The sequence below is a fragment of the Gasterosteus aculeatus genome, chromosome 1 (genome assembly GCF_964276395.1).
Source record: "Gasterosteus aculeatus chromosome 1, fGasAcu3.hap1.1, whole genome shotgun sequence".
Classification (NCBI taxonomy): Eukaryota; Metazoa; Chordata; class Actinopteri; order Perciformes; family Gasterosteidae; genus Gasterosteus; species Gasterosteus aculeatus.
In genome coordinates, this window is record NC_135688.1 from 30,751,114 (window position 1) to 30,764,033 (window position 12,920).

The 12,920-nt window shown below is 47.3% G+C and overlaps 1 protein-coding gene across 4 annotated transcripts; it reads left to right on the plus strand.

The window, feature by feature from the left end:
- Positions 1–1,056: 1,056 nt before the first annotated feature.
- Positions 1,057–12,740, plus strand: glsa (glutaminase a). Of its 4 annotated transcripts, none has more exons than XM_040189120.2 (18): positions 1,057–1,464; positions 5,448–5,544; positions 5,756–5,874; positions 7,010–7,139; positions 7,233–7,312; positions 7,403–7,566; positions 8,012–8,070; positions 9,007–9,039; positions 9,137–9,195; positions 9,301–9,367; positions 9,447–9,497; positions 9,591–9,767; positions 9,851–9,982; positions 10,096–10,188; positions 10,358–10,419; positions 10,497–10,573; positions 10,655–10,718; positions 10,998–12,740. In XM_040189120.2, the coding sequence occupies exons 1-18, from the start codon at positions 1,208–1,210 to the stop codon at positions 11,143–11,145; spliced, it is 1,869 nt and encodes a 622-aa protein (XP_040045054.1). In that variant the 5' UTR covers positions 1,057–1,207; the 3' UTR covers positions 11,146–12,740. The 4 variants fall into 4 exon arrangements, with proteins under 4 accessions (XP_040045054.1, XP_077959009.1, XP_077959024.1 ...); XM_078102883.1 differs by having other exon boundaries at positions 5,454–5,544; XM_078102898.1 differs by lacking the exon at positions 1,057–1,464 and adding an exon at positions 2,306–4,178.
- The last annotated feature ends 180 nt before the right edge of the window (positions 12,741–12,920 follow it).

Genomic DNA, 12,920 nt, shown 5'->3' on the forward strand with positions numbered 1-12,920 from the left:
TCCAGGTGGGTGGAGTTTACCTCGGCTCCCAACTAAGTCAGATACTTAGTAGCTAAAGACAAGCAATATGGAGCAACTTTTAGAGTAGTTGCAGTGCGTAATATCTGGTGTAGGTCAATGTTTCATATGTGGTGTCTCCACCCACAAAGATTGCGAGGGAGGTCAAACAAACACGAAAATGCCATCTGACTCAGGTCTTATACAGAAGAATACTCGCTCTACATTAAAGGCATTTTCCCTGACAATGAAAGGGAAGATCGTGCAAGACATGTGAAAAATAACCGCCCAATTTATCAATTTAAAGGTAAAAGGTCTGCATACATATTTATAAATATATCCAGAGGGGGAAACAATATGTTCCAAATGATCACGGCCTCTTATTTTAGCTGTTATTGATTCCTGTTACTCGTGCGCGTGGATTTATAGTGACTATTTTGGGACCACCAGGTGGCGCTGTTACTTTATTATTAAGAAGAGACGCCCGAGGACACGACTGTCCGAATGTGAGCAATAACTCAATATGTCTCACAAACACCGACCGCCCATCAGGTGATCAGGGCGGATTGATGCTGACTTCACTTTATTTTTTTCTGACATTAAAACTCGCACAGACACGATGTGTGACGTCATCACATGTTGATGATATGAAGCTGCAGTAGTGTGCGTGAGGTGTTCGATAAGATAACACAAGCTCAGAAAAAGGTCTTACATCTACTATTGCCTACACGTTTTATGTAATCATTTCCATCATTGCCCTTTCATTCAATTAAAATAATATTATAGTACTTAATTTAATCCGTTGCTATTATGTTTCCCGTCTAAACTTTAAACGGGATCCCTTTGCTTGTAGAATTTCTCGTTTAAACTGTTACACAGATTGCAATTGTTCTTAAAACACTATTAAAGTATGTTTATATTCATGTGTTCTATAGAAAATGGCCAACCTGATGGAGATGATGGGTCAACGCTGACTGCCAATGATTGACAGCCCTCTCGACCAATAAGGTGCGCGCGTTCCTTATCGTGCTCCAATCAGACGTGCTGCTGGGTGAAAGGTGGGCTGAATTCCAGCGAGGAGCGTTTCCTGCCGTTAAGTCACCGGGAGAAACCGTTACTCGGCCGTGGAAAGCCGACCGACGCTGGAACACTGCGCCTCTAACCAGTTGTTATTTTGCCCCCTTCGACTTCACCACATCCGGGTATTGAAATGTTAAGCTTCCGGTCAACGGTCGCGCTCCGGGAGTTATTCCACACCCAGCTGAGACGGCCGTTGGCGGGGCGAGTCGGTATCCTAGCGACGCCCGCCACCGCCGCCTGCGCCTTCGCCACCGGCGCCTCGGATGGGAGGTGGCCGGGCGGAGGGTTCGGAGCCCCGCGGCGCTCGGCCGGGAGGCTCGGCGTGAGGGGCTTCTGCTCCAAGGGGGACGGACCGAACGAAGCCGCCAAGGAGTCCTCCGCGGAGAAGTGAGTGACGTTGAGCCAGATGTTAGCCGCTAGCTCCGCGGGTAGGCCGGACGTCGTGGGAAAATAACGCCAATTAACAGCAGCGTAATCTCCCTGAACCATCCCGTTAAGACACACTTTTAATGGACCAAGTCTATATTTACACACGCAGTTAATGCCGCATTAAAGAATGTCTTCTAAAAACACACGATAGGCAAATGTCGTGATTTGTATCTGGTGTCCTGCGTTTAAAAGCGAGGTCTATTTTGAAGAGTACATATTCATGATGGAGTTCGGCCCTGGCGGCTCCAGCTAGCTTGAATTACGCTCTGTTTCCACGGCGAGAGCTAGCCAGAGGGCTAAGCGGAGGCTAGTTCCATTAACGGACACGCCAGACCTTTCTTTGTAGATTATGATGTTTTTCAGAGCAACGTTTCGGTGAACGTAAGATTCAGGTTTAGTGTCTAATAAAAGCTGTGATACAGCGAGCAGCATTTAGGGACCTGCTCCATCCAACGTTCCATCCCATCATGACCTGCGAGCTCCTGCTGACACTAAATGTGTATCTCAGTTTAACGTAAAGCACCATGCAGACACATCAAGTCTGATGAGGTCAGTCCTCCCTGAGTCTAATGGAGGAAATGACAGTTGTGATCTGTTAGTCATTCATTATTAGGGTCATAATACCACGCTGGTGGCACATTTTGTGTCAGAAATAAACAGAGAGATTCTCCTTCTATGATGGAATAAAATATTTGATATCTAATAAATGATATGAGGTTTAATAACGTTTATAATCGGCTTGTATTGTGGGACACGTCGTCAGTGATCTGATCTGGCTGTAATTGACTTTGTTCAACAGGAGATATGACCGAGTGCCGATAGCGAAGGCGAGGATGAGAGTCCTCGTGGTGATCGATTGGTCGCAGGTTCAAAGCTTTTAATGAAAACACCGTAACAGGCAGACGAAGCCTCCATGAATCCACTTAAACTTAAACCCCACTGACATCGATTAAGACAACATTTAACAGCAAAGTGCAGCAACTGCACCAAGCAAATACGCAAGGCTTTTAATAATTGTGACTAAAACCAGAAATCTATTAACACAATTGTGCAATAACAGCTGTTGTTGTTTTGCTTGCTTTGCTCTTAAAATGAGAGTTCGTTCTTCTTGCCTCGAGCAGCCAAAGCAGCTGATTTACCAGCTACCACACAGGGTAATAAAATGCCTCGTTGCCCCTGTGCTTTGCATCCACGGATCATTAGCTTTATCTGTCGGCCGTGTTTATGCTGTCACTTTGCTCAGCTGGTGGAGAACATCTTCTTTCCCCTGGAGGCTGATTCTCAGCTTCAGTGACGCTTGTTGTGATTTGCACAGAACAGAAGATTCCACCAGTCGGCAGAAGAGAAGGTTGAGTTTATCTGATCAACAAAACTGAAGAGAAGTGATGTTAAACTACTAGAACATTAAATATATCATGATTAAATAAATGTAAAACATTTGAAATGCTAAATGAATAATAACTCTTAAGTGTATTGAGACATCAAATAAGGAAACTGTAACCCTGGAACAGCACTGTGAAGTCTGACAGACTCGTTTTGGAGAAGGGAATGAGTAGATAACACCTGGGGTTAAAGTCTGTAGCGCAGGAATAAGTGGGGCCCCGGGGCCCCGGCTGAGATCGGCGTGGGTAACCGCGTCCTTGGGCGGAGCTCCGGCTCACGTGAGGTTAAAGGCGCTGTGATGCAGGCGGGCTTCATCTCTCCACGGCCCGGATGCTGGCACGCCGCCCGGCGCTGGCCGGGCCCTTCAGGAGCCGATGAGTCACACACACACACATTGATTTGTGCCGCGCCGCCTCTCCTGGTGCTCCGGGTCACATGAACACAGCACAGGGAAATAATCCAGAGCGAAAGGCAGCGTGTTATATCTCTGTTTATTTATTAACGCTCTCACCGGGCCGACTTCAATTCATTGGATTGATGCCGAATCCGCCCAATTTATTTTGTGCAATTTCACGTTTTAATACTAATGTATAATATGTCAATTAAATTAATTGCCTTTTTTAACAGCGCAAAAATAGAAGTCTCAGGAACGTCTTCAAGTGTCCAGTTCCGACTCAATGTCCAAAACCTGCAGATTGGTGATAGTGATAAAAAACACTACTGTTCATGGATCACATGAGAATTGTGTTGTTTTATTGAGTGCCAATTATTGTAGATTATTGATTGATTGCCCTTCACTGTAATGGAGACACAAGCAGCAGGAGGCGCTGAGGAGGATTAATGAGCCAGATGTTCCAGAGGTGGTGCTGCTCTCTCACAGCCTCCTTGAGGCGACACGAGGACTAAAGCCTCTGACATCCCGCTGTCTCTCTCTCCATAACGGAGTCTCTTCTTTCAAATTGGCTCAGAAACAGATTTCGGTGGACTGCTGAGGGGAAACAACTCAAAGTTCACCCAAATATTTTCCTCGCTGGGAATAATCCGCGTGGGACTACGGGACTGCAGCTCTAATAATGTTTTAGTGACATTGTGCTTTTCATTCATTAACGGCTGTTTTCTTGTTAATTTGCCAGTATTCATGTGAATATTTGTGTTACATTCAGTTTGTTGTTACTACATAAATGCTTGTCGTGGTGGTGGTCTGCTGTGAATGTCATTTCCACTGTAACTAATTCAGTATTATTCCCTCTGCACACTCTCCCTCTTGTTGATCTGCTTGCTTTGCATTTGTAAGTATGTTTCTATTTTTTATTTTAGTTTAAGTGTTATTTAAATGTCTTCCAGTAGAAGTAGAGTTTCACCCTGACACGACTTCACTTCCTCCCAGTGGCTGCGCTTTACCCCCCCCCCCCCCCCCCCACCTCACCTCTACACCCCCCCCACCTCACTCTGATGTGTATTCCTTCCGCCCTTCGACCAGGTTCCTTAAGGTGGAGACAGCGGTGCTCTGCAATAATAATTCCTAATTAATAATAATTCTGCGTCCACGCTCGGGTTGCAAAGTCAGGAAGCCGAAGCCGACTGAAACACCACCTCCAGTAGAAGAGGAACACAGGAAGTGACCTCGGCTCACTGAGGATTCCTGAATCTGATTGGAATCCATTTAGATCTCCGGACTGGTCCCAGTGTTTCCTCTGAATTATCCCACAGCTGTTTTAACGGCTCAATTATGGCACAAAGAGATTCCATTTAGAATTTCTCCACATCGATTGTGCATTTCTGTAAAAACGACACGTGTGAGCGAGCTCCGAGGAATCAATCCAGAGGAAACACCCGCTGCTCTCGACCTCCCAAAGGCCCGACGACTAAAGCTTTACCTTCAGACACACTCTCCTAGCACACAGGCCAGTGTCCCATGATGCATTGCAGGACAAAGCACCCGAAGCTTTGCACCAATCCATCTTTGTGTCAGTATGAATCATAGCAGAGAGCCTGCTGTGAGCCGCTACTAACTCTCCTCCCAGAGACGACTCGCTGTGAGAATACCAGCCGGGCAATAATACTAGCTGCAAAGCTATAGTACTAGCTACGGTACTAGCTATACTTTAGCTATGGTACTCGCTATAGTAGTAGCTATGGCGCTAGCTGATAAAGATGTGAAATGCTCGTTTCTCCTCCCAGCTGTGAAGTCAGCACAGTTCACACATTGTGCTTTGATGGGGCTGAGGTGTTCTGACACTGCCCCCCCCCCCCCCCCCTCACACTGTAGACAGAGACCTACTCTGACACAACCTTCCCCAAATCAAACAACATGGAACAAGAAGCAAGGTCCTTGCACCCGGCTGGTATTCTGACTCGTACCTAATAATTAACAGTTTACTTTACAGTGGCCTTATGGCAGCACATTAGCTGTGGAACAGTGTTTTCCACAGGTTCTAATTCTGAACTAAGGTCAGTGTAAGGTCATGTTCTCCTCTCTCCTCCCTCCACGCCTCCACCACAGGACGTAGCTGTTCTCACTGTCCGGCCTGGTGTGTTTGTACTTTTCTCTCCTGCAGGAGAAGGAAGGCAGGCATCCTGCCCAGTCTGGAGGACCTGCTCTTCTACACCATCGCAGAGGGCCAAGAGAAGATCCCTGCACACAAATTCACCACGGTGAGTCCTCAGGAGACCAGCTTCTGGAAGGTTTAAAGTCCCCTCAAGATACTCTTCAAAATGTCAACCTGCTTCTTGTCTTTACTCTACGAGGGTTCTTTCCTTGAGGATTTGTCTCCCTGGTGTTGTGAGCTTGTGTTCACGCTGCATAGATTTATTGATTTGCTGTCAGACTGTGTTAATCCTGCCCCCCCCCCCCCGCCCTGTGCAGGCTCTTAAGAGCACAGGGCTTCGCACAGGAGACCCCCGGCTGAAGGAATGTATGGAGATGCTGAAGATGACCGTGAAGACGACCTCTGACGGAGCGCTGGACCGACACCTCTTCAAAAAGTACGTTGATCTCACACCTCTTTACATTTATTTTGCAATACTGCGAAAAAGAGACACTTTACATGCTGCTTGCAGTGTTACAATCAGTTTTAAATGTGTAAAGGCTCATACGTCAAGCCTTATTTAATCGGGCCCTGGCACATTTATCATTGCAGCTCTAAGCTCTGTTTTGAAGCGACATCTCGCTGCACCTTCATCCTCAGCATGAATGTTTCATCAGATCCTCAGAATGTTTAATGCTGGCCGGAGCCCTCTGCTCGTCATTAATTATTGATCCCTCCTCGGTTTGCACATCAGCGGCTTCTTGAGGCTCAATTCATACAATCTTGAGAAAGTAGCTTCAATAAAAGCATTGAAATATAGAAACAACGTGACGTTTGTGTTCATGATTCGTAGAGGACGCATGAGTCATAGATTCGTCGGGTGATGAGGTCATTTTAAGATGGACGTGATTCTCCTGGCTGTACGTGACCCTTCACGGCCACGTCACGGCTCTGTGAGCGCGGGGAGCCATTCTTTACGTCTATTCAGAGAGCGTCTGTAGACCCCTGAGCTGCAAACCCATCGAGGATGTGTGTGGATTAAACAACGCGCTGCTGCACCGCTAGCACCGCTGCTCACCCCCCCACAGGAAACAGAACTGGCTGGCAGCTTGCGTGAGGGTTGGAGCATATGAGAGCTCACTAGGGAACCGAATCAGTCACCAGCTCCTGGCCGCCGTCCATCACATCCGCTCCTCTTCGGGCTCATTTACAGAAGAGGGAAGCACGTGAGCGGAGCGTGCGTTTCCTCTGCAGGGATCCCACGCTTCAGAGATTAGACGGGTTTGATGCAGTGAGCACGGCTTGTCATGTGTGTTTACTGACTGTGCTTAGTCGCTCAGAAGGATCAGCACAACATGGGGGAGAAGGATTGGTGGAGTGAGGCTCCTACTGTACACACACGGGTCTATTCTCTCCCCGTGTTCTTCATTAGAAGCTTTGATGCTGGGAATGAAGGCGCTGAGGCAGCTCGTCATTACAGGAAGTGCACGAGCAGATGTCTCACAATGACAGCTGGCGTGTGAATGCGTGGACCAGGATTCCTGGTGGTCAGGAGAAGAACCAGGTTGACCCTTCCCGTCTCTGCGTCTCAGGTGTGTCCAGAGCAACATCGTTCTGCTCACCCAGGCCTTCAGGAAGAAGTTTGTCATCCCAGACTTCCAGTCCTTCTGCGCCCACATGGACGAGCTCTACGTCAACGCCAAAAGCATGTCGGGGGGGCAGGTGAGCGCGCTGCCGACGCACACAGTCGGGGCTGCTTGCGTCACCCTCGCCGTGACCCCTGTGTGACTCCTGTGTGACCCCTGTGTGACCTAGGTGGCAGACTACATCCCCCAGCTGGCCCGCTTCAGCCCGGACCTGTGGGCCGTGTCGCTGTGCACCGTTGACGGGCAGAGGTAGGCGGGAGCTCCACAGGATGTCCCGCACGCGCTTCTAACGCCCGCCTTCCCCGGTGAGACTAACCCTCTGTAACCCCGCCTCCTCAGGCACACCGTGGGCGACACCAAGGTCCCCTTCTGTCTGCAGTCGTGCGTGAAGCCGCTGAAATACGCCATCGCCGTGCACGACCACGGCACCGAGTACGTGCACCGCTTCATCGGCAAAGAGCCCAGCGGGCTGCGGTTCAACAAGCTCTTCCTCAACGAGGAAGGTGAGCAGGCGGCGATCTCCGGAGGCCCGGTTGCCATGGATACTGTAACACGACGAGTGTCACTTAGTAACCGCGTGTCTCTGCAACAGAGACTCCAGTTATTGCTCGTCAGCGTCTTTAACGAGCGCGAGAAACGAGGAACTGGACCTGAAATTGTTTGTTTCCTCTGGTCGTTATCTAACAGGCCAGATTATAATCCAGCTGTTTATTTTTAGATGTTTGTTTCCAAGGTTGTCCCGTTGCATAAGAAGATTAAACCCCGGAGGGGAGCATCGCTGCACTATTTTTTTGTGATATTGAGATCATGTCGATTTTCACTCTTTTAGGAAATGTTCCCGGTTGTATTTTCTTATAGTATCTGAGCTGATCTTTGCTTTCACAAAGCTGTAAAAGTCTTTGACCTTGACGTTCAGACTTGTCTTTAGCTTTATTTTGTCTCCTGCAGATAAACCACACAACCCCATGGTGAACGCTGGAGCCATCGTCTGCACCTCCCTCATCAAGGTCAGCTGACTTCACACACTAAAACAGGTCCTGCCGGGTGACAAACGGCATGAATAGTAAAACAATAACACTTAAACAATAAGTGTCTCTGCCGGTTTAGTATATCCGGTGAGATTACTGCTCTACTCACGCTGGGGGAGGAGGAGGGGGGTTTAGTTGACAGCATTCAGATATTCTGAGTGAGTTTCAACAATTAATCAGAGGAACTGCTCTTCTGATGGTTCATTAAACATCCTGAAAGACACGACTGCTCCTCCTGCTGGTTAAACATTAAAACCCTTCTGAGTCTGAGTTGGTGGAATCATTAAAGCATTCGCAATCTACCTTTTCCAGGCTCTTTGTCTGCTTTCATGTGTATGTTTTTGTGAAATGATGAGCCCTGCAGCAGGTCAATGACGTTGGTAATTTCACCCTCTTGTGTCTGGATTTGTCTCGACGCTTTCATCCCTCACATGGCTGCTCATGAATGTTTGAATGTGGCTTTTTTTTCTTCTCAAACAGGTCAATCGCTGTTTTATGACTCACACCACTACTTTTTCTGTAGAGCAGGACCTCTTTTTATTATTGGTTTTATTTCTATCTTTAGATTGGTCAGGTTTAGTCAGCAAAGACGCATATATATGGAGTTAATAACTAATAAACTGTACTCGAGCTGTAAGCTACATGGAAAAACAAGTGTATGTGTAATCGAATCGCGTATTTAAAAAACCTGCAGCGGTCCTGTAGGTTGTTGAATTAAGCATCAACTGTATCATCTCATCTGTGATTTTCCATCCAGGCGATTGTAATAATAAAAGAATAAAGACTCAGGCAACATCTGTTTCTCATGCAGATGTTGGCATTTAGCACACTGCAGCTAGCTAGTGGATCATACTCTGACGTGGTGTTAGTATTGTAAAATAACATCTTAATACTGTGATTCTATTTGTATTCCAGCAAGGGGCGAGCAACGCCGAGAAGTTTGATTATGTGAGTATGAATGTGCTGAAATGTCAACTATTCAGACCCGGATTAAGGAGCGATGCTTAAATCCACGAGGACGTATTTATTATCTGCTGCTCTCCAGGTCATGAACTTCATGAACAAACTGGCGGGAAACGAGTACGTCGGCTTCAGCAACGCCACGTGAGTGGAAAAGGTTTTATTGATCCTCGATGGCTGAAAAGACCAGAGGGGTCTGTGAGGAGAAGAAACCGCTGAGTCTGTCTCTTTGTCCCCCGTCCCCTCCAGCTTCCAGTCGGAGCGGGAGTCTGGAGACAGAAACTTTGCCATCGGCTACTACCTGAAGGAGAAGAAGGTGAGGTCAAATTATGATGTCATTCGGTTCTTTGTTTGTCTTTTCTCCGGGTGAGACAGTGTCGTCGTTTCTTCCTCAGTGCTTTCCAGAGGGGACGGACATGACCGCCATCCTCGACTTCTACTTCCAGGTACATGGAGCTTAAATCAACAATAATAATGGATAAACTGCACTTGGTTTATTGACATCACACATCTTCCTGGATCTAAATCCCGTGATCTAGTTGTGCTCCATCGAGGTGACCTGCGAGAGCGCCAGCGTCATGGCGGCCACTCTGGCCAACGGCGGCTTCTGTCCAATCACAGGGGAGCGCGTGCTGAGCCCCGAGTCGGTGCGCGACACCCTGAGTCTCATGCACTCCTGCGGCATGTACGACTTCTCCGGGCAGTTCGCTTTCCACGTGGGTACCACACCCCCCCCCCACACACACCTCCCGTGGGACAACAGGCGCCGTCGACTCACCTTCTTCTTCGTCTTCTTCAGGTCGGCCTGCCGGCTAAATCTGGGGTGGCCGGTGGGATCCTGCTGGTGGTCCCCAACGTGATGGGCATCATGTGCTGGTCTCCTCCGCTGGACAAGCTGGGCAACAGCGTCAGAGGCATCCAGTTCTGCACCGTAAGCCCCCCCATCCTACCTGAGGAAGATGGTCTGGGATCAGAATCACACGTTAACTGACACATTCTCTCGTTATGTCATCTAACACTTTGTGTTCTGGTGTCTTGTTTCAGGACCTGGTTTCTCTTTGTAACTTCCACAACTACGACAACCTGAGACACTTTGCTAAGAAGCTGGATCCTCGTCGGGAGGGAGGAGACCAGCGGGTGAGTCCTCAGCTTCTGTCCCTCCTCTTCTCATTGTTGTCAGTCTGAAACGTCTCATTATGATGTGCAATGAAACATTCTTACACGTAAAGGAAAGAAAGAATCCTTCTGACTCTGGTGCTTCCTGCTTCCTCGCTGCTCTGCTGTGCCGCCCCGCGGCTGCTTCCAGGTGAAGTCGGTGATCAATCTGCTGTTTGCTGCTTACACGGGAGACGTCTCGGCCCTGAGGAGGTAACCCCCACCCTTCCAAGTGCTGAATGTTATCGTGCGCGGTTCCCTGAGCCTCTGTTTGAACGCCGCTCTTCCAGGTTTGCGTTGTCCTCCATGGACATGGAGCAGAGGGACTACGACTCCAGGACGGCCCTGCACGTGGCAGCTGCTGAAGGTGAAGCGATGACATCATCTACGATGTGTGGACGGATGTGATCAGTGTGTTTGTGCAGCTGACTGTGTGTGTGTGTTTCAGGACATGGGGAGGTGGTTCGCTTCCTGCTGGAGGCCTGTAAAGTAAACCCAGTTCCCAAAGACAGGTATTACATTGGAATCCTTTTCTGACATTTATACACTTCACTGTATTATTCCAAGTTTCATGACATCACAAATAATGGCGGCAGGAAGCAGTCGACATCAACGCAGCGTAGCGACACGTAGGATCATAAACGGTTTGTTGTTTGTTGGATCGAAGAGACGAGACACGGAAAAGTCTCAAAGAAAACTGCGTTCATCCTGCAGCCGTTCAGCGTTGAAGCTGATGAAAGAGGAGCCTCCACGTGGCTTCGTATCCACACAAACTCCCCCTCTGGCTGCAGGTGGGGGAACACGCCGATGGACGAGGCGGTGCACTTTGGCCACCACGACGTGGTGACCATCCTCCGGGACTACCACACCCAGTACAGCCCTCCGGAGACCCCCGAGGACAAGCAGAGCGCCGAGAAGAACCTGGACGGGCTGCTGTGAGGGAGCCAGCGAGGAAGTCCTCCTCCACTACAGTCAGACTGCAACGCGTACCGTGAACGCCCCGCCCCCCGCGGATTAGAGCTCCCCTTCGTAGTATTAGACGGTATATCGGTGTGCGTTCTTCCTGTTGTTTTGTTTCTCCTTCTGTGTTTGGCCACCAGTCGTGTAACAGGAGGCGACCAGCCGCCACGTTGAATGCTGGGTAAATTCAGCCGCGGCTGGTAAGTTGATGCACTATTTTCTATTTACGTTTCACTTTTGTCGTTTTTATTCTGAAAAGATGAAAACAGGAAGCAGCCTCTTGTTACTTCCTCGTCACAACATGGTGGAATGTATCTTCCCCCGAACTTAATGTGTGACGTTTATTTATCTGTTTAAGATAAAGTGTGTGTGTGTGTGTGTGTGAGGATACGTTGGTGTACATACGTGTAATATGTGTAAAGCTGTGGTTCTGTGAGAGACTGAGCTTCGTAGATTTGACTGAAACTCTGGAAATATATATTTACGCTGTCAATTATTCCGCCCCAAAAGGTCAACGTTCGCTGAGCTTTTGTTTCGCTGTCTAAAAGCTGTCGTAGTTCATTTGATATTTATTTTTTGTAACAAGAGCAAGTCGGCCAAAATTCAGGTTGTTAGTTGGAAGAGTTTCCAAACATCACGTATCGCACTGACGGAAGCTTTAATTACTCTTAAGTTTGTTTTTATTTTTGAAAACAAACAGCAACTTGAGTTCTGTTGTGATTCAATATATTAACACGTTATTACTGTAATTGTAACTCAGACTTTAGCTCTCTGAAAGATCCCTTCTTGCAGCAATGCTCTCTGGGTATTGTAGTTTACTCTTTTGTTTAACTTTATGAAGTAGATTTTAACAAAAAATATCGGATGCATTCTTCAGAGGATGTAACTTCTGCCCCCTGATGTTACGTCTTTGAAACCTTTGTTGAGTAGACGGCTTCACGCTGTAAACACCACTTGTGGTTAGTTATTTATTCTACGTTTCTGTAAGTCTGTTCTGACTGTGATGTATCACATGAGTTCTGATGATTTTGTATTAACACGAAGGGACCAGCTGTGGACTCGGCAGGGTCTGAAACACACACACTGAACCCAAGGAGCTTTAAAACGCAGACGGGTGGTCTTAAGAATCTATCATGTGCAGAAGAATCTGTCCCACTTGAACGATTGTGCAGATGTTTTGAGTGTTTCTGTAAAGAGAAACAGAACTAAGGAATCAACGTGTCGATGATACTAACCATCCAAAATCCAAATGTAGTGCTTTTTAAAGCCTCTGGTTGGGATCAGTTCATCCAGTTTGATTAAAGTTGTTATTTGCAGCTCTGTCAGTTAAAAATGAATATTTAAAAGGAGCACAAAACGATTGCAAAAACGACAACTGCCATATTTATTGAAAGAAGAGCAATACGGATGTATTGATTGTATAATTGAATGAGCGACAGAGAGCTGATTCCGACCTGAGGGTCCACTCCAGTATTCTGAATGTAACGTGTTGTTCTTCTGTTTCTTCTTCTTGTACGTTCATTAAATATTTATTCACGGATCAATACTTTAATAAAAGTTATAAAAATCAAAAAGGACGTTTTTTACTTTGTAGTGTTTATGAATTTTATACACGAAAAGCATATTCACAGCTCGGAGGATTATAGTCAGTTCTCAATTGTTTACAATTATTACGAAACCGAACAACCGGGAGACGCTGCTCTTAACATGTTCTATTAGATTACAACATGTATGACGAAGAAAGGAGAGTATTC